This window comes from Rhinolophus hipposideros (assembly GCF_964194185.1).
Source record: "Rhinolophus hipposideros genome assembly, chromosome: 3".
Taxonomy (NCBI): domain Eukaryota; kingdom Metazoa; phylum Chordata; class Mammalia; order Chiroptera; family Rhinolophidae; genus Rhinolophus; species Rhinolophus hipposideros.
Genome location: NC_138049.1, coordinates 8,333,695 through 8,355,785, shown reverse-complemented (window position 1 = coordinate 8,355,785; position 22,091 = coordinate 8,333,695). Strand labels below are relative to the sequence as shown.

Below are 22,091 nucleotides of genomic sequence, written 5' to 3'. Positions count from 1 at the left end.
TCTGCAGTCCTGTAATTATATCTCAGTCTTTGTGTGGGTGACCATATTTTTTTAATGTGGTGACAAATACATAACATACAACTTACCATCTGACCATTTCTAAGTGTACAGTTCTGTAGTGTTAAGTATATTCATGTTGTTGTGCAACCAGTCTCCAGGACTTTTAATCTTGCCAAACTGAAACTATACCCAGTAAGCAACAACTCCCCATTCCCCGCTCCCCCACCTCCTGGCAATCAGCATTCTACTTTCTGTCTCTGAATTGGACTACTCTAGGTTCCTCATATAAGTGGAGTCACATAGTATTTGTCGTGTTGTGACTGGCTTATTTCACGTAGCATAATGGCCTCAAGGTTTATCCACGTTGGAATATGTGTCAGAATTTCCTTCCTTTTTAAGGCAGTTGTGTCTTTGTATACACACACCGCATTGTGTTTATGCAGTTATCTGACGAAGGACACTCGGGTGGCTTCCACCTCTTGGCTGTGGTGAGCAGTGCTGCTGTGTACATGGGGGTGCAAATATCTGTTCAAGATCCTGCTGTCAGTACTTTTGGGTACATACCTAGAATTGGAATTGCGGGATCATATGGTAGTTCTATTTTCAAAATGGTTTTTGTGGAAACTCCATACTATTTTTCCATAGTGGCTATACCATTTTGTAATCTTACCTGTAGTACATAAAGGTTTCACTTTCTTAAGATCCTTGCCACCCCTTATTTATTTATTTTTTGTACTAATCCTAGTGAGTGTGAGGTGGCACCTTGGGGTTTTGAGTGTGAACACACGTTCTTAGTTCTCGTACTAGCCTACTTTTGAGTTTCTCCCAGAGTCTGTGTTCTCTTCTGCCATGGTCTTCAGCCATGCCGGCCCATTTGGTTGGAATGCCTCCCCTGCCCCCATCTTCGCTTCCTTCACATATACAACACCTACTCTCCCTTCAGACTGCAGCTCTCAGAACACACGTACCCCTCCTCTGGGCTGTTTGTCATTTCCATAATTATTTGATTAATGTCTAATCTTCACCACTGGACTATAGATTGCATGAAGGTAAGACCATATCTGTGTTTGCTCCTCTTTGTGTTTTCAGCATCCAAGTTAGTGGCTGGTCGATAACAAGAACATTAACAATAATGACTAATACCGTAGAGCATTTACTCTGTGCCAGTCACTGTTTTTAAAAGCTAAGATATAATTTGCATACGGTAAATTCACCCCTTTTAGTGTACAGTTCTGTGCACTTTGACAAATGTAAGTGGTTGTGTAATCACCACTACATCAAAATATGAAAGAGTTCCGCTACCTCCAAACATTTCCCTGTGCCCGTTCTTCCCTCTCTCTGAGTTTTTTTAATCTTCCAGTGTTGTTGAGATATAATTGACATATAACAAACATTGTGTAAGTTTAAGGTGTGAAAAGAGGTGTTAAAGGTGTGATGATCTGATACATTTATGTTTTGCAAAATGATTACCACAGCAGGGTTAGATAACACCATAATCACATAATCACCATTTCTTTTTTGTGGTGAGAACATTTAAGATTTACTCTGTTAGTAACTGTCAAGTATATAACACAGTGTCCTTAACCATTATCACCATGCTGTACGTTACAACCGCACAACTTTGGGTCTCAGGCTTTCAGCGGGCCTTTGCCTCTGGACTGTCTTCACATATTTTTTTAAATTTCTCCCACGCACCTTAGGTGGGGCAGGTTGGCTAGAGGGGGCTGGAGTCGAGCATATCCCTTCCCCCAGGTCAGCTGGGCTCTGATAAAATAGTTTCTCCTGACGGCAGGCCTTGTGAAGAACGGAGTATTCTGCGTATTTCCAAACGATTCCTTTCCCCCTTTCCCTGCTGGCAGCAAGGGGATTTTTCTCCGGTATTTACTGTGAGGCCTGGTGAGCTGCTGGAAGTAAAACTCACAGAGTCTGGGCCCGATGGCTCGGTCCCCCTGAAGTTTTTATCTTAGACTTGCCCACGCTGAGCCTCCTATAATTCATCAATTACAGTTCAGGTTTCCCTGCCCTGGGACTGGGTCCGACAGAGGTAGCAGCTCATTGGTTTATGCTTTGGTAAGTGTCGTTCTTTGTATTAGCCTTTTGATCTTTCCAAGTTTTTCCCTGTGACTCACTTTCCTTACAGAGCTAAGAAGAGCTGATTTTTCCATTTGGTCAGCTTTTTACTTGTTGTGAGGATAGAGTGGTGATTTCCACGTGTCATAATATGCCAGACGAGAACCCAGAAATCCAAACCTAATTATTTTAAATTCTGTTGATGTTCATTTCAATTTCTGAAGGCTTGGGATCTAAAATTTGTTGTTTCTATTGACAGCTTGTGATGACTTCTCTTTGTATGTTTGGTAATTTTTGATTGTTCGTTGGTTTTTGGTTGAACCTCAGCTGTGGGAATCCTTAGGTCCTAAATTGGGAATGTTCCCTGCAGACAAGATGTGCATTGCTCCAACCTAGAACCACGAAGTCGGGGACAGCTTTCGCTTCTTCCTCTGTGTTCCTGCTGAATATGTGTGACTCAGTCTCTCCACTTTGAGGTTGGACCAAGTTTGGATATCTGATAGGGTGATTGTCTGTCATGCGGGGCCTCAGCTCCCGCTCCCCACACAAGAACGCAGGATATGGTGAGGCCAAAAAGGAACACCCACGGAGCCATAGGTAGGGGAGTCACACCACTACATTCTTGCTGGCGGCATCCGCCTCTCACAATCTGCTGTGCTAACTGCCATCCGTGCTTGCCAGCCACCATCTTCTTGCTAGCCCCCATTTTCTGCTAGCGTAGCCATGGCAGTTATATTAGTGGCTAATGGCTCACTGGTTACAGCTGATGGCCAACTAGCCACAGCTGATGGCCATCCAATCACAGTTGATGGCCATTTACTATCTGAGCCAGCACTTTTCTATGTGAGGCTGAGAGCCTAGAAACTGCTCTCTGGGGCTCTGTCCTCACACTGTCTGGTTTGCCTGGAACTGAAGGGTTTCCTGGGATGTGGGACTTTCAGTGTAAAACTGGGACAGGTCTGGGTAACTTGGGACAATTAGGCATCCGAATTCTGATTCCAGTGCTTATATCAGCATTTGTCCAGACTGTTCTGGACGAATATGTACTGTATCTGCATTTGCCAGATAACTCGGACTTTCTCCTATGTTTATTTGTGTGTCCTGTGCCTTCCTTTTCTGCATGTTTGTTGTACATTACCCAGATCTGGTTATACAGTAGTGGGCAGGCCCTTCCGAGTGTTTTGGAAGTATAACCTGCAATTTCACTTTTTACTTACTGCGAACACGTTACCATGTCACTCCGTAGTCTTCTACAATATAATTACTGGTGGGTTGCGTAGCATTGTTCTATGTCTGGGCCAATATTTACTGAACCAGTATCCCATTTTGGACATAAAGTTTATTTCATATTTTTCCCTTACAAAATATGCTGTGGTGGAAATCCTTTATAGCTAAATCTTTGCACAATCCAGGATTATTTCCTACTGATAAATTTCCAGAAGTAGATTTGCTGAATCAAAGGGTTTGCAGCATTTTAAGTCTTTTGAATTATATCACCAAATTGGTCTCTGATTTCTTCTGTGTACCCTGCATGACACTGAGAATTACTATTCCTTTCAGTCTTTGTCACTTTGATAAATGAAATGCTCTTTCTTTTTCATTAAGGCACATGACTTTTGACACCAGTGAGCCCCATATATGGTACCATAGTGTCTTCACCATCTAAGTTTCAGGTGTAGATGAACTCTTAGAAGTGTCGAGCTTCCACTGTCTTTTAAACTAGTAATCAAGCTGTTAGTCTTTCAACCTCCACGCCCTCCTTTCTCTGTGCAGATAATTTGATGTTCATGTTCTCAGAACTGGCTGTTGAAACCAGGCACGGAAAGTAAATAGGGAGTAACTCGCCCTGAAACAGTATGTCTTCGCTGTTCTCTGCACAGCACTGGACCCGCGGCGCCTGCCTTGGATTCTTTCACTCACATGTGCTGCGATGCCTGTCAGCCTTAGGCTTGCAGGAGACCCAGAGTCTGAGTGGTCTGTTTGACCAGGGTTCATAAAGAGAACCTCATTAAGCCAGCACTTACTGTTTCCCTTGTCCTTAGGAGGCGGGGGGCTCGGTAGCATACTGAGTGCGTATGGAACACTTCATTAAATGCAGTGCTGCTGGGGTACTGCTGGTGAGAGAAAGCTGGGAGCCTGGGAGTTGGCGGTTTAGTGGGTATGATGAATTAAACAGAAAAATAACTACCACAAGCAGAGAAGACCCTTGCCATGTAAGTCTGTGCACTACATCTAAAGGAGCTGGTGCTGTTATAAGACAGTTTTTCTGTGGAATGCATCTCTAAAATTTACGGAGCAAGTCAATGGGAAAATGATTTGGTGCTGACACACCGGTAGTAAGAATAAGCCTGGGCATAATGACGCATGCATGTCTTTAGTTAGCATCTCACCAGCATGTTTTGAGAAGTAAGAGCTAGAGGATAACACAGTAAATATATTAAATCATTGCTAAACTCCATTATCTTTGCAGTGGCAGTGTAAATTTTTCATGTGTGTAGTTGTTTCCCTACATGTGTGCGTAGCCACGTGACAAGTGACTGCTGAGATTCCTAGTTAGAAGGCAAGTTTGAACTAGCCTCTGGGAAGCTATTGGAGCTAATTAGGAACCAGTTAGAACAGCTTGGGGCTCGGTGGATATTTGTGGGCTGCGGAAAATTCCCCAGGGGGAGGAGTAACTGTAATTAGAGACAGGTTATCTTAGTTGCTTCAGTTCAAAAGAAAAGTTCAGGATCTGTTGCCATCTGTGGAGAGGGGGCGGGAAGGGAGGCCTGGGATGGAGAGAGCACCCCTCCGTCTACCTCCCCAGCCCGTGGTGCTGAGTCTAAGAAAATAGACTGTCTCTAGAGTACCCTAGACATGGGGATGTGTTTAGTGTACATTACCAACCAAGAACATTCATTTTTCTTTTCCCTTTCTTCTCTCCAACCAGTCTGTAATCAAAACTGAAACTTTAGGGTGTTTGGAATATTTTATTCAAAAGTTTCTACTGCGTTTTTCTTCCTGCTTTGCATTCATCTAACAACACCTATGTATTTTTTTCTCAAATCTAGTTTTTGCTTCTCATCTCAATCTTCTGCTTAACTACTCTCTGAAGTTTTTATCCTTTAGAGAGAAATCGAACTGTCATGCGGGGTCTCTGGTCCAACTCCCCGCATAAGAACGCAGGACATGTGAGGCCCCAAAGGAACACCCACGGAGCCATAAGTAGGGGAGTCACACCACTGTATTCTCGCTGGTGGCTGGGTTGGAGACACAGGAAGCAGGAGCCACACTACCCGCAACCTGCCGTCCACTTCTCTGCCAACCCCCTAGTGTAGCCATGGCAGTTATATTAGTGGCTAATGGCTCACTGGTTACAGCTGAGGGCCAACTAGTCACAGCTGATGGCCATCTGATAACAGCTGATGGTCATCCAATAACCAAGCCAGCATCTTTCGACCTGAGGCTGAGAGCCTGGAAACTGCTCTCTGGGACTCTGTCCCCACAACTATATTCTGAAATTTTCTCTTACCTCTGTTTGTTATTAATATGCGTTTTCTTAGCTTGACATCTAAAATAACGTCTTTGATACTTGACTGGGATTTTTTAGATTAGGAGACTACTCATTACGGTTGGATATAATGATTTTAAAAATTCTTTCTTAATGATGTAAGTTTTCTAAAAGTCCCCGAGGACGGGTGTCTAATATAGCGGAGCTTGTTAAACCTGATTACTGTGAGACACTGCGTGCATGTAGAACAGTAGGCCAGCCGTGTAGGAAGTGAGGAATGATTGCGGAGTGAACAGCCACAGCCGCCACCCAGATCCAGACGTGGGCTATTGCTAGCACCTGTGTGTGCCTCTCTCCGTCCCCATCTCCACCCCAGGGAACCACGACGCTGCTGCATGTCACATTTTCCTTGCTTTTAAAAGTATTTTATTTATACTATCTGTGTGTGCAGTCGTAACTGATAAAATAGGTTTTGCCTGTTTTTGAACTTTATGTAAATGGATCCATATGTCATAAGATCCCTTTACTCAATATGTTTATCACATTCCCCCATCTTGTTCTGTGTAGTTTGTTCACTTTCATTGCTGTGTAGAATCCTGTTGTGTGAATATACCACACTCATCCAATCAGGTTGCTTTCAGCTTTTAACTGATGTCAAAGGTGCTGCTGCTACAGAGGCCCGTGTGTGTCCCCTGGAGGCCCGTGGGTCTGTCCCCTGGACTGGTGAAGAATGCGTTTAGTGGACCTTTTCCGGAGTGGAATTGTTGTTTGCAGAATGTTCCCATCTTCAGCAGTGCTAGCTAATCCCAGACTGGTTCCCACAGTGGTTGCATTCTTATAACTTAGGATGACTATTTCTATCAAAATTATGTAAATGGAAAAGGTCTTCCCTAATTTATTTTTTCTGATCTCTAACATTAATTCAGATGATTTAAAGTAAAAACACCAAAAGTGCAGGTTTATTCCCCCCACTAGTGAATTTTATTCATGTTGGTGGAAAGTGGGAATCTGATAAAACAAACTAGTGGAAATAACTCGTTAGAAAATAAAATTTCTAATTGGGGATGACAGGCAGTGAATACAGGGCCTTCTGCATAATAGATGTTCAGTTAAAATTTGTTGGTTAATTACTCCAGGAGTGTCTATGATTCCTATACAATATAATGTTTCTGTTTCCTTTCCTCAACAATGTACCATTCTATTCCTAAGGTGTATTTCTCCTCATTCTGGGACTCCCAATTTGCCATTTGAACTGGATAGTGTGGAAAGTTAAAGTAGAAAGCATCTTAGGAGTTTATGGACTTCTATCGGGTTAGTAATTCAGTCACATGTGTTACTTGTTTTAAGATTGTACTCTCCTAAAAGCAGGAATGGGCTTTTCAGTGGTTTGTAGGAATAGTCTGAAAATAAGCAGCAATTACCAGAAGCAGGTGTGGGCCAGAATTCCGAGATTAGCAATCATAGCATCCTCATTACTATGAGCTAACAAGCTCAGCTTTTCGTACTATGATGAAAAGCTCCAGGGATCACTCATGGGCCTGTCTTACAGTATTTAAGATAAAAATTACCATATTGCCAAACTGAGGACTATTGACTTTCAATTTGTCATTGAAAGACTTTGTTGAATAGTTGCTTTTCTTAATTACCTGATTTTTAAAATTGAGATGAAATATATAACAAAATTTACCATTTTTATTATTTTTAAGTAAATTCAATCGCCTTAAGTATGTTCACATTATTATGCAAGCATCTCCAAATTTTTTCATCTTCCCAAACTGAAACTCTGTACCCATTAAATAATAATTCTCCATTCCCCTCACCCTCGTACCCTGGCAACCACTATTCTACTTTCTATCTCTGTGAATTTGGCTATTCTAGGTTCTTGTTTTTTTTAAAGATTATCGGGGTGACAATGGTTAGTAAAGTTACATAGGTTTCAGGTGTACAGTTCTGTAATTCATCATCTATATATCACACTGTGTGTTCACCACCCAGAGTCAGTTCTCCTTCCGTCACCATATATTTTATATCCTAGGTGCTTTACGTACGTGGAATCCTATAATGTTTGTCCTTACTTGTCTGGATTATTTCACGTAGCATAATGTCTTCAAGGTTCATCCATGTAATATCATGTATCAGACAGAATTTCATTTCTTTTTAAGGCTAATATTTCATTGTATACATACACCACATTTCGTTTATTTATTCCTCTGTTGATGGGCACTTGGATTTCTTCCACCTTTCGGCCATTGTCAGTAATGCTGCTATGAACGTGGGAGGACAAACAAATATCTATTTGAGTCCCTGCTTTCAATTGAATAGTTGCTTTTTAATCTTTCTGTACTAAATCCCTTCCCTAGTGTTGATTGGACAGCAAACTTCCCCTCAGAAGCTAGTTAATCAGTTATATCCTCATTTTCTCATCTTTATGAGAAAATAAAATAGAAAGAAAGGAAGCATCCAGCATCACCCATTTCTATTAATGGCAGCACTAAAATAGGAGGCGGCCGTTCAGTAGTTAGGATACTGCGATTGTGGTTTTCTGTTGTTAGATTTCTGTATTCATTATTCATTTGAGTCATAATAAAGTTGCATGTCATTTTTCTTAAAATATCTACCTTATTTGTCTAGCATTATGGTACTTTACAATTTTTAAAGTTTGGTTAAACTCCTGTTTGCTTTTGCAACATATATAAAATGAAGCACTTTTCATAGTAAAATATGCTTTTATTATGAAAATTTATCCTACATTAGTTATTTAAAGCATACTTTTGGAGCCTTAGCATACATCTGTGGTTTTCAAACTATTTGATAACAAGGCCCCTTTATATTCTTAAAAAATTATTTGAGGCTCAAAAGAACATTTGTTTATATGGGTGTTAGCTGTTTATTTTAAAATATTAAAAATTAAAACAGAAATATAATACATTTTTATGAAAAATAACTATATTTCCTAACTAAAAATTTTACTGAGAAGAGTGGTATTATTTTACATTTTGGCAAAATATCTTTAATCCTTGATTTAGTGAAAGATAGGTAGATTCTCCTATTTGCTTTTGCGTTCAATTTGTTGCAATGTTGTTTTTCTTGAAGTGCACGAAGGAAATCTAACCTCACACAGATATGTAGTTGGAAAAGGGAGGTCTATTTTAATAGACTTTCAGATAATTGTGCATATTTTTCTTTGATACTATACCAAAACTCAACAAGTGGTAGTTTCTCAAAGGTTAGTAGCAATATAGAATTTTAAATATATCAGTGAGTTTTTTGGTTATATTAAAATATATCTACTTTCTTGCACTTTGAATGGCTCTTTTACTCAAGCATAATTTGTATCATCGTGATTGGTGATTTTGGAAAATATTGGTTGACCAACTTAATACAAATCTTCCATATATTGTCACACTGAAATACGAACTACCGTGTTTCCTTGAAAATAAGACCAGGTCTTATATTAAGGTTTGTTACAAAAGACGCATTAGGGCTTGTGTTCAGGGGATGTCATCCTGAAAAGTCATGCTAGGGCTTATTTTCCGGTTAGGTGTTATTTTCGGGGAAACACTGTACAATATAAAACTTGTTAATATTACCTCCAGTTGCATGCAGAATGTCTTTAAATCTTGGAGCTATGAAGCTCACAGTGATAGATGCTGGTTTTCCCAAAATTCTAATTTTAACTTGAAAGTTCAACTTTTATTATGGTCAACAAATACTGTCAGTTTCCTTAAAGTGACCGGTTCATTTTGTTCATCTTCAAGTAAATGTCTGCCAAGGACCCAAGCCTGAATTACAGTTATTTGTCATTCATTCTTTTCTGTAAACATGGTATTCCATGAAAAAAGCAACTTGTTCAGCTTGCAACTTAAACTGTAGCCCAAAGTGCTTTTTCTCAGGGTTACCATTGTACTTCAGTAGTCAGCCGAAATGCTTTATATGTGGTTGCTACTTAGAAACACAGAATTTTAAATAGCCATGTACATAGTGGTTGAGATTTAATACAATTAGTAATTTTTCCTGTTACATCAAGAACATTGTTAAGTGAAGCTGACACTTTAAAAAAATTCGATGATATGGTACCAGTGGTGCTAAAGAGCTATCACTTTTGCACCATTGGTGCAAATTGTCAACATAGTGAGGAAGGCAAATAATGTCTTAGTGTTATTATGAAAATAATTTTGACCTTATAGGGAACTTACAGTTTACATTGTTGTATTTGATGTGGATGCTTTAATAATCCAAGTTATGCTCTTAAATAGTTTAAAACCCCTACGTGTGTAGAGCTGGGTCTTGAGAAGTTGCGTTTGCTCTTCCCATTGGACACTGCCCGAGGCCAGAATAAGTGCTTAAGGTAGTAGTAGTATGCTGTGGCAGTAGCGTTTTGGGAGGAAGAAGTGGCATTCATTTGAATTTGATAGCCTTTGTTTTCATTCTTTTCCTCAGGTACAAGTGCTTCCTGAGAGAGTTTGGTTGTTTTGCTTTATTGGCACATACAAAATATATATAGTATGACTCATCTGAATTAGGGTCTCTCAAGGAAATTATGCGTGACATCTGCCTTGCTCCTTCCTGCCTTTTCCTGCTTTTATCAAGTACCTAGTTTATGCTCTACACCAGGGACAAGAAAGATAGGCTTTTGGCCTCTAGGAGCATAGAGGAGTGTGGGAATGCAGTGTGATGAGCACCATCACAGAAGTTAGCAAGGTATTCTGGAAAGTGTCACAGGAGGGGTGCTATTGCAGGGGCTGGCTTGGCAAGGGAGTGGGAACATGAAGGAGAGGAAGAGTACAGGACTTTGGGGGACAGGAAGTGGCCAGATGCCCTGGTGGTAACACAGGCTGGATGGGAAGGTTGCTGCAGGAGACAAGGACGAGTGAAATCAGATGGTAAAGGGTCTTGCTGTGGCTTGATCCCTTAGATGGGGGTTCTCAAAGCCTGATCCTCAGACCAGCTGCGTTCGCATCTCTTAGAAATGCACATACATGGGCTCAGCACTAGAGGTCAGGGTCAGGTATTTTGGGGATAGGCTGTCTGTTTCACTAGCCCTCCAGGGATCGCCCAAGCCAGGAAAGAACAGTCCAGGCTCTTTGAGCAGTCTTGAATATTAGGAAGGTCACTCTGAGAGTCCTCTTGAGGGGTGAATGGTGTGGGAACGTTAGGGACTGAGTCATGGGCGTGTGTGTGGATGGGGTGCAGGACTGGACTGCAGGCAGAGGGAAGGCCGGGAGGATGGATTTGCTGGAGACAGATTCTGGAGGACGTTCTCGCTAGGAGACGCTTGAAAATCTGAGAAAACAGCTGTGCTTTGCGCTGTGACCTGTCTCCAGTCAGGACGGAGGGGTTTTAAAGGCCTTGCTGCCACGTGTCCTCAGGGAACATCTTTTACTGATAATGAAACAAATCGATCCACATAACTCTCCTGAGCCACTTCAGTCTCCTTTTGGAGGTTTCCTGCTTATCCAGGACCGGGGCTTCTTGAGGGCTCAAGTTGAACATTCAGGGCCCAGAGTCCTAGAAAGGACAGCAAGGTGTGGGAGAACAGAGGCAGTGGGTTCATTCAGATACGCCAGCTACTTACCGGCAAATTTAGTAAACGGTACAAGGCATTCAGACTCCTTATGTTGTGTCTTGTCTGTAAATTGGTGAGGTATATATACCCTTTGCTATTTTACCAATCACTAGCTCCATTTGATACATGTAAGTGTAAAGATGGGTCTTCAATTTCAGTTATAGCAATTATTTTGTTAGAATCTTTATTCTTCGGCATTTTAAAGTTTTTTGTGTTCTTTTTTTTTTTTTTTTATCCTATTTTGTTTTACAGATTTGTAAGACTCCAGGGCCTTCAAGCTGTGATTAATGAGATGGTTCCTGAAATGACTGGGAAAGCAGGCACTATGTGTATCAGTTGAAGAGTGTACATCTTTGTATATTTAAAACCGTCTTTATATACATACACATTTACGCAAGAAGACAGGCTCACTTGCTGCACACTTGAAGAGTTTTACATCTGATGAAAATTAATTTAAGACTCAGATGGAGCAACTTGACACCACTGGGCTCAGGAGCCCAGGGAGAAAAATACATCACTAATGGCCAATTTTCCATATGGTCTTCACGGGTAAAGAAAGTTTGCAAAAGAAGAAGAAAAAACTTGCACAGATCAAGCCTCAAAAATACCTCTCCAGTTTAAAGAAGAGCTAAGTGAGACAGTGACTGAGGGAGAAGTGTGATTTCAAGCATTGCAGGTGGGATCAGGCAGTGTTTTTTGCACTTTATTTTTCAGTAGGTTTGATAATTTGAACAGACTTTAAAATTCTGGACTGACAGTAACTCTTACTGTGTGGCTATGGCTGGAGCAAAGCCAGTACATGTTTGATGGAACAAGTGTGAACAATGAACCGAGTCTTTTGCCTTTGTCAGTTGACTGTACTCGAGAAATTTTAATTTATGATTTCCCTTTTCCTTTTCTGTCTATAGGATAATATCATAAGGTAGCAATTGAAACCGATAATTAAAAAATAAATCCCAAGGAACAAGCAAAGCTTCCTTGCTTTGGACTGTACTTGTGGTGTTTGGAAACATTCTCTGAATGTGAACTTCAGGAAAGGGCCCACGAGCAAAGCATGGTAACTCTTTAGGGAAACAGTGGGGAAGAACCCCACCTTGCCTGTGTTTTCGTTTGAAGGGATTTGCTTTTCTGTTGAGGGAGTCCAAGAAGACTTGCATATAAGAGGAGGGTTACTTGATGGACTTAATTCTGAGATTAGTTTTCTTTCTTCAAGATGAAAAAATATGTGATCTTTATAGGAGCAGAGAGAGGACAATTGATTAGGTGAGGAGGAAGGAGACGGGGGCAAAAGAGACTGAGTCCTGCAGTAAGGCTCCATTTGGTCAGCAAGAGGATTTGGGACTCACCCGAGGTAACCCTCGGACCACTTCTGGAGCTTCAGAACATTCTGGCTCTGCTGAGTGTAGGAGCTTTCTCCCTATGCCTGTATGGCACTGAGCGCTGTGTGGGCCTGCGTGTGGACGGGCATGAGATGGAGCCCAGCACTCCCCCGGGACACAGCCACCTGCCAGGAAACCGGGGTAGGCTCTGAGCTGGGACGGTTCTGGTCCTGAACAGTGGGAAAGAGTCTTCTTTTCTTCCTACACTCGGACTGCTGTCTGCACAAACTCTGGTCGTTTTGCACGGTTTGTGTGCCTTTTTTTCCCTTTATGCAATCTTTTTCAGCTTTAGCAGCAGAAATTTGTCTAGTTGAGAAAACACGCCAGAGGGCAGCTTCAGAAGGAGGATGATCCCCTGTGTTCTGTCTCTGCATCTGAACTTTTGAAGAGAAAAATTCCAGCTCGAGGGATTCTTTTAAAGCCTTAAGTTACTTGAAATCTATGTATTTGCAACCCTTGGTCTCTGGAATCATATTACACTAAACTGGAATCTCAGGCTGAATGAGAATAACCAAGTTGAGTAACAAGAAGAAAACTCAGTTTCTTGATCAGCATGTATTAACGCTCTTTCTCCAAAGGGTCAACCTGCTCTTCCTCTAAGGACTTGAAAATGGACCCCACGTTTTTTTAAGCATTACCTTTTCTTAGCAGACTGCCATCATCTTTTATAGAGGAATTTTTTCACTATGCATTTGGTGGATCTTTATACAATACGAACCTTCTAATTAGATCCAGGTCAATCTTAATTAAAGGGAGTCGGGGAAAACAACGCAAACCAACCACGAAAATAGAATAAATCAATGAAAGGAATTGGTTTAAAATTTTCCGCTTTCAGCATTACTTTGTAAGTAAAACAGTTGCCTGACAGGAAGTATGTATGCAGCGGTGGAACAGGGGCCCGTCCTTTGCAGCGACTCCAATATCCTCTGCCTGTCCTGGAAGGGGCGCGTCCCCAAGAGCGAGAAGGAAAAGCCCGTGTGCAGGAGGCGCTACTACGAGGAGGGTTGGCTGGCCACGGGCAACGGCCGGGGCGTCGTCGGGGTGACCTTCACCTCGAGCCACTGTCGCCGGGACAGGAACACTCCCCAGAGAATCAACTTCAACCTGCGGGGCCACAACAGCGAGGTGAGCTGCGCTTTCCTCTCACTGTCTGGGCACTTTTAGTGATGGTTTTGAGCCTCCCACCCTCCTTCCGCGGACTCAAAACTTCCTTTCCTTCCGTGTCTTAGACTCGCTGCCAAGTGAGACTTTTCAGACCATGAATTTTGCCTTCGGGGTTCGGGTGGGAAAGTGGTAAGCCAACCCCATGCCCATTGTTTAGTTACTGTATCGGCCCTCGCCTTGCCTGGTGTGGGAGCTCCGCGCCCACCCCACCTGCATCCCGGGAGCTCCAGCGAGGAAGTGCGGGGAGGTCAGGACCCTGCCTCTGGCTGCAGCGCAGAGCCGATCACAGATATCAGGCCTTGTAATCTGCTGATTTCACAACGGAAAAACTTGGGATGTTTTTCTTCTGGAAAACAATTTCTTAGAGATATTATCGATGTCATACAAGTTAGTCATGGTTAGTACTGATTTTTCATTTAACAGGATTTTCTTCACTTAAGAGCAGATAGGCAGTCATGCATGTTTGGTGGAATTAGTTTCATTGTAGGGACACATCGCTATAGGAATTGCCCTGCTTGGGTTCTTCTCGGAGGAGTCCTTTCTGACCCCCGGACGCCTCGCCCCCTCTGTACCCTGAGCAGCCTTCCTTCTGTGGTCGCACAGAAGACTGTCTGTTCTTGTGGCCTTCCCTTCCTCACCTCCCAGTTTTTAAAATGTCATTTTAATCCCTTTTAACTTGCTGGCCCACATCACTGTGGCTCCCCCCACCACCAACCCCTCTGCTTGAAATGGTCAGTTTCCTGTTGACTGCAGGTTGCTAAACCCATAGGTCACTTTATTGTAATTGATGTCTTGGTGGCATTCAGTGGAGTTGAAATGTTACTCTCTCTTTCTTGCTCTCCAGGACACTGTACTCTCCTGGTTTTCCTCTTACTCTTCTAGCTTCTACTTTCCACCCTTTGCTGGCTCTGCCTGTTTTCACTTCGTCTTTAAATATTTGAGGACCCTAGGCATGCACCGTTTTCTAGGCGATCTCTTTAGGTTGGCTTTAAATCCACCTGTATGCTGGTGACTCCCCAATTTGTGTCTCCCACCTGCCTTCATCCTCTTAATTCCAGACTCCATTCTTTGACTTGATACGTGAGCTACAAAATCAGACATCAGTTACTAGGCATCTCAAATGGTAGGGCACCCAGGAGACCTGGTTTTCCCCCTGCCCCTTTAGCCACCAGATCTGTTCCACCCTCTGTCTTCTCCCCAAGACCAGAGAGCCAGTCAAGCTACAATGCAGAGTCCTTTCCTGGTTCCCAAGTCCAGTTGTTAGCACGATCTCCCACTGTATTCGGCTTCTGAATGACATCTGAAACATTCCCCCTCTCTCCTTCTCCTCCATCCTCACGGATATTTTGTCTTAAACGCTGCTGTTTAACCCATTGTGGAGTAACCATTAAGGGTGTATATTTAGTTTCTCAAGTGTTGTTGAAACATTCTAAAAAACTTAAATCTAATGCACTTTATTATCTTTTCTCCTTCCTAAAAATACTATATGATGTGTCACAATTCCAAAAAGAATGGGGATTTCTGGATTACAAGAGTGATCTCCCTGGCAGTTGAATCTTAGTTTCCCGTTGTGCTCTGTGGTGAGTCTGAACATCTAGATTTGGCCTTCTCTCTCCTTCCTGTGGTTCACCCTCCTTCTAGAAGACCCCGCGCTACTGCTGGCCTACCGAGCCTGGTCTTTTTGTGTCACCGTGCATAGTGAAGATCAACTTTCTTAAACTTAGGAGAGAATTGAAAACCACTTTTGATTTTAAAACATTAATATAGGATTTAACAGATTTCAGGATCTATACACGAATTCTAGTGAGAAAATTTGGCTAATTTGGGGTTAAAGTCACTGTAAATCTTTTATCTTCCTTAACAGTTGTTCATAAAAAGTGACCTTTGGTGGATGTGTGGTCACCCACTGTGGTATCATAGTGATGGACGTACAGGAGGACTGTTTTATTGCCTGTTTCCCCACTTCTGTTCCTGTTCTTCCATCTCTATTCCAAGACGTTCTTTGTCACTTCACTAGCTGATTTGGTCCTGTCCATGTCATCAGTTTACTCATGGTTAAATTGACATAATTCCTCCTTTCAGAGTTGTTGTGAGAATCTATGGGAGTCTTTTTTTGAAAGGGCTTTGAAAATGGTGCATGCCATGTATATAAATAGTGACGTTAACACACCTCATACCCTGTTCATTATTTTCTTACTTTCCAATCCTTATGATATCACTCAGTACCCTTAAATTCAGTTACTAGTCTGACTCATGAGTCCAGAGACAGTGTTTTTTGGTTTCTATTTTACGGCTAAGATTTTCAAACACACACACACACATGCACACACACAACACACACACACACACACACACACACGATTTGAAAATACACATGTCATCAGCAAGTATTTATTGCGTCTCTGTCGTTCGTGTGTGCTGTGTGTGTGCTCGCCACTGTGGGGCGAGGTAAATGATGGTCCACCACTTGGAGCCCACAGTCCAGCAGTGAGCGTGACATGTGTGCCTGGATATCTCTGTCCACTGCATTTCAGTTAAGTACAGAAGGAAGCTTGGGCTTCTTGGAGGAATTCAGGATAGGGTTTACCACAGATTTTCTGGTGAAGGTGACTTTTGAGTGGGGCCTTGAGAAATAGAACTTAGATAGTTTTTTCTGGGTAATGCAAGAAGGAAGAGTCAGCCACATTCTAGCTGCAGAGAAGCAGTTTCTCTCTTCTGTGTGACGAGAAGGCATCATGTTTCCCTTGTCTCTGGCCTAAGCATATGGCTGTTCACCTCATCGCATCAGGTGTGTCCCGAGGACGACATTCTCAGAGTCTCCGGCTGGACCAGGACGAGGGCCCATACACTTCCGCCTGCCCTGGGACAAAATTTCCCTCATTGAACTGGCAGTTGGTGTCCTTGGCTCCTTTCCACGATGCTGTGACATGGTGTGATTTGCAGTGGGGATTTTATCCACTGGGGTATTCTGCATTGTGATTAATGTCAACAGCAGAAGGTTTGACCATGGTGCTGCCCTAATCATCTGACCTACGCAGTGCTCACGTACGGCTGTTTCTGTGTGCAGTGCATTTGCATGCAGTTGTAGTCAAGTTTGAGAAATGACGTACTCGTGCGTTCCTGACCTGTCTGAATTAAAGATAACTTGTTAGTGACTTGGCCTGAATGACTCACTTTATGTGGCTCTCCTGGTAAAGCAGCCATCTCTCTGATTTGTGGGAGGGCATTTTAGCACGTGAGGTGACCATGTCTGTCTGGTTTCCTTCCCAGGCAGGCCCTTTGGGTGTTCCATCGCGTAGGCACCTCCCGTCCGGCAGGGGTGAACCCACCTGCGTCATGGAAGAAAGCCCCCTTAGGATCGCACTGCAGGGGCGCTGGGGGAACGGAAGTAGCTCAGGGCTGCCTGTGGAATGTTCGTGGCTTTGATAGTGTACACAGCGGATTTCAGAGCTGTGTCGTGTTTAAAGATGTGAATTCCAAAACCTCAGCCTCTCGCACTTTCCTGTACTTTTTTGCATATAAACTTCTATATTAAAAGAGGAACAGATAATGGAAACCTTCCTGTTTATATCTGGAAAGGAATTTTTTTTTAAATTTTTATTGGGGAATATTGGGGAACAGTGTGTTTCTCCAGGGCCCATCAGCTCCAAGTCATTGTCCTTCACTCTAGTTGTGGAGGGTGCAGCTCAGCTCCATGTCCAGTCGTGGTTTTCAATCTTGGTTGCAGGGGGCGCAGCCCACCGTCCCATGGGGGAATCGAACCAGCAACCTTGTGGTTGAGAGGTTGTGCTCTAACCAACTGAGGCCTCCGGCTGCCCCCTGGAAAGGAATTTTAAACAATAAAACGTATCTCCTGCGTTTGGTGAGTGCTCCATTTTCACCTGCTAGCTTTAGTATTGAAGATTTCTTGAGTGGGGAAAATGGACTAAAAGGATTTTCATAGTGAGACTGGGAGGATGGAGCGATATATGAATGAGGTGAATGCGACATTTTAAAAATAGGTTTTAAATTTCTTGAATATCGGCGTAGTTAACTTGCTTTTCCTGAGGAGAGTATCTTCTTGTTTAGACTGGGCATGAAAAAACACGAGTGGTGCATGGGCTGGAGTCACACTGCTAGGCCCAGGAAGGGGAGGTGTCAGCAAAGCTTCGTGGGGTGGGGCTGCTGTGGGGAGCTCTGGCCGTGAGCTGGACTGGGAAGCCCCTGGGGTTCTGAGAACACTTAAAAGCCCATGAGAGGCTGGGCACTGCTGGACTTTGGCACCACGACAGTGGAGCAGGAGCTGACCTGTGAGTCAGAGGATGGACTGTTGGGCTGCTGCTGCTGTAACAGTTGCCATATGTTCTATGGCCACAATTTGCTATGTGCTATATGTCTGTTATTTTGTTTAACCCTCATAATAACTCTCTCCAGCTTTGTTTTATTACCCCTGCTCTACAGTTGAAGAATCTCAGGTTCAGAGATGTTATGGAAGTTGTCCAAGGTACAGAGCAGGATGATGAAAATGGCACCTGGGATTTCAATTCCTGTCTGTGTGTTTTTTCTTCTATGAGACACTGCTTCAAAAAAGGTGAACCGTAATGAGCCGAGAAACCGAGTTATGAGTAACTGCGACAGGGACGAGTTTGCTGAGGTGTTGGAGAGCGCTGCTGGGCTGGGGGACCGCCTCTGAGAAGGCCTGAGGGAAAAAACAATAGTAATAAAAGTTCGTGGGATGAAAGAAGGCAGTGCTTTGGTTTGGGTTGCATTCCACGGCCATTAGACGATTGTTGTATTCAAATGGAAGTGTTGAAAAAATCGTGAGTATAAAAATTATTATTCAATTCAGTGCATCATCCTCTAGTGTGGGTATCTGTGAGTTGACAGCACTGGCTGTATTAAACTCATTGTGGAGGGAATTGCTTCAAGAAGTAGTGTGTAAACATCGGTCACCATGACACTGATAGTGGGCCTCGTGGGACTCTTGAGACGAGAGTGTAACCAGTTATAGACAGACGTGTTGGAGAAGCAGCTCCTGCTAACAGTGTCTGATGAGTTCTCATTTTGAATAGGGCCTGTTCTAGCTAAGAGGCACACATAGGAGTATTTCTGTTTATTAAGGTCAGAATTTTGTTTCACTTAAACTGGCTTATATCTACTTTTATACCAAAGCATAGTATGAGTTAATTTTTATCACGGTAATACACATAGGTCAGTGCTAATAATAAAAAATAGCAGTGCTCTAACACCTGTTTCCTGCCCACCTACCTCCTGTCCTGGCTGTTCACTAAAGGTGTATTATTATCTTTTCTATTAATCAGCTTTGGGATTCTGTGTATTGATGTCTTTCCTATCTTGGAGGGTGGACATTTAGCCCTTTCTGTCTTAGTCATTCACCCAGCTTTGCCTGGCTACCTAATCACCTGTTACTCTGTCATGATTGGTTAACTCATTATGCAGTGTTTGCATTATTTAAACCTTGACAATATCGTGCCCCAATGAGCCCAGTAGAGTACTATGATTATATTTCCTTTATTATTCAACTTCTTTCCCCTTGTGATAAAAATTCTTATTTTTCTCTCTCACTAGTTTAGTTTCTATACCTATTGTGAATTTTTCTACATCTTCAGTACATTTCTGCACATTCAAACCAATAAATCAAACTGAGGTGATTTATCAGTTCTTTTTGTTTTTTCCTGGAGCCCTCGGTCTGGGAGTCCTGTGTCCTCTGCTGTCTCTGGCCTGGTTGTTCAAGGGGCCTGACGCCCAGCTGACCTTCTTCCTTTTACCATCATCTTGGGAATTCCCTTTGCCCCTTACTTCTGCCGGATCCCTTGTTTCTTAAATCTTGTATGTCTTTATTGGTTTAACTTCTTTTTGTTGGAATATACTCTAGTATCTTCCTAAGAAGAATTCCTAAGTTGTATGTATTTTCGATCTGCAGTTGGGAACCGGCGGACACAGAGGGGTGACGTAAATTACGTGTGGATTTTTGACTGCACAGGGGTTGCCACCCTTAAGCCCCGTGTTGTTCGAGGGTCAACTGTATGTCTAAAAAGTCTTAATTCTGCCTTCATTCATTATAGGCTAGGTATAGATTTCTAGGTTGGTTCCTTCAGAATTTTGAAGGTATTTTTCCGTAGTCTTCAAACCTGCAGAATTATTATTGAGAAGCATAGTAGTTAAAGAGTTCAGGCCCATTTGCATAGACTCCATTTGGATCCTAGCTTTAAGCACAGTTTTTAATTTCTTTGTACTATAATCTTCTCGTTTGTGAAAAGGATTTATAAATAGTACTTTCCTCATATAGGGTGTGATGTAAGGGTTAAATGAGTTACGATATTTAAAGCATTTAGAACAGTGCCTGGAACTTCACGAGGGCTTTGTAAGATTGGCTATTGTTATTATTCTAAATCCTTTATATGTGACCTTTGTAAAAAAAAAAATGAAATTTTGGCATCTGCTCTTTTTCCTAAATATTCTGAAATTTTGTGATGATGTTTAAAAGTACTGTACAGCTGTTGGCACCTCTGTGTATGTGTGTTTGGGGGTGTTGTTTTAACTGATGGGCTTTACTGTGGAACAGCCTGGGGGAGAACCAACTGGTAGGTTGCCAACCGCCGAATGTCAGTGTCCAAGCAGTTCCTCTGGGGCTGTTGTTCCGTTTCTCTAGAGTAGGCCTTCCAGTCACGTGCCTGTGGGTTTGGTCCTGCTGCGAGCATTCTGAGAGCTGAGGGGCAGGGGTGTGTGCTGGGGGAGGGGTGGTGACAGGAGGTGGGGGCAATACTTACTGAGTGCTTCCTGTGTGTTGGACACCATTCTGAGAGCTGTAACTCATTTAATCCTGACATCAACTAACTCGATGAACTATTATCATCAGTTTAGAGATTAGGAAACTGAGGTACAGGATGTTAAGCACCTCTCCTGAGTGACCCAGGAATCCCTCAGATTCCACGCGCTGGACCTCTCGGAAAATCACCCTTGTTTTCGTCCTCGTCACCATCTGCATTGTGCTCAGTGTCCCCAAGATTGGTTTCTGTGGGTCACTCGGCCAGAAGGAGCCTCCCGCGTCTGATGCTGCGGGGGAGAAGAATTGCCTGGTTGCACCCGCAATGGCTCTGAGGGAGGGAGCACCTCTGGCTGTGTGGGTGCCTGGTCAGCCTGCTCCGTGACTGGCTTTTCACCCAAGCCCTCTGCTTTCTGCCGGACGTGCCCCTCCCGGTACTGGGAGCCTCCCCAGGCCGCCTCCTGCTAGCAGCCTCTCTGCGGGCGCGCGCGGTGGCCCTGCTCGCTTCTGCGGTGCCAGTTGCCACCCCTCCTCTCTTTTCTGTCTGTGCGCTGTGCTTTGGGCCCTTGAAGATGGCTTCTGTGTTTGTTTTCATGCTGCTTGTGAGATGATCTCTAAGAGAAGTAGATTTATTTTCCCTAAACAAAATCCAGAATATAATAGAAGTATATTTTATTCAGAAAATAGACTTCGTCAAAATAATGGCATTGCTCATTTTTCTTTTCCTTTAGCAGTTTGTTTAAATTTTTTTCTCCTAAAGAAGTTATGTCTGAAAGTAACATAGACACTTGGAAAACGTTGTCTTTTGCATGTATTTTTGCTAGAGAGGATGAGAGAGGGATGTGGATACAGGGCCATAATGGTTTTGGTAATCGCCTCCTCGGGAAGCAGGTTCCAGTGGCATCGTCACAGGGAGAGTGAGTAAGCTTATTCCCGAAGCCCTGGGCGAGGACTCGTTTGCCGAACTCTGGAATCTGTCTGTTCACGAAGCAGTAAGAGGTAAACCTGAGGCTCTGAGCCACCCTGCTGGGGTTTGAACTGAGCCCCTCTCTGTGAGATTCGAGATAAGTTCCTTACGTCTCTGGGCCGTGCTTGTATCATCTGTGTGGGAACACAACACCTGTCTCCTATGGTGCGCATGTTGACGGAAAGATAAAACCCAGACAGTGCACATACAAGAGCTCTTTGAGTCTCAGTTCTTGTTTAATTATTAGTCTCACTGCCATCCTTGGCTGGTGCTCCATCTGCAGTTCCTTCTCAGGATGAAACAGTGGAGCCATGGCCTCTGCTGAGCAGTGGCCTCATGATTGCAACATATGGGAACGGAGTGTGAGGCAGGACCAGGTGAAGGGGTGGGAACAGGGTCGGAGGTGTCCCAGCTGGGAGGGAGCTGGGCTTGTGCCACTAGTTTTAGTACTAGGATTCTAGGGAACAGGGTCGGAGGTGTCCCAGCTGGGAGGGAGCTGGGCTTGTGCCACTAGTTTTAGTACTAGGATTCTAGGGATTCTGGGACGCTGGGCATCTCATCTGCGTCACTTCCTTATCTGCAAGGCATTCTTGATTTCGTCTTGAACAGAGCTTGTTCATCCTGCCTCCTGTCACCGAGTCCACACAGCCTGACCCATGGAACCACCTACTGATCCTTCACCTGGGAGG

The 22,091-nt window shown here is 43.3% G+C and overlaps 1 protein-coding gene across 4 annotated transcripts in view; it reads left to right on the top strand.

The window, feature by feature from the left end:
- TULP4 (TUB like protein 4) overlaps positions 1–22,091 on the top strand; it is a 206,737-nt gene that overhangs the window by 43,616 nt on the left and 141,030 nt on the right. For 3 of the 4 annotated variants that reach the window (XM_081038281.1, XM_081038280.1, XM_081038282.1), the window contains one exon: positions 11,379–13,630. The exons of the other annotated variant lie outside the window; for it this stretch is intronic. In XM_081038281.1, coding sequence (XP_080894407.1) covers positions 13,379–13,630 — 252 coding nt within the window. In that variant the 5' untranslated portion in view covers positions 11,379–13,378. The remainder of the gene's footprint in view (positions 1–11,378; positions 13,631–22,091) is intronic. 4 annotated transcript variants of the gene reach the window in all.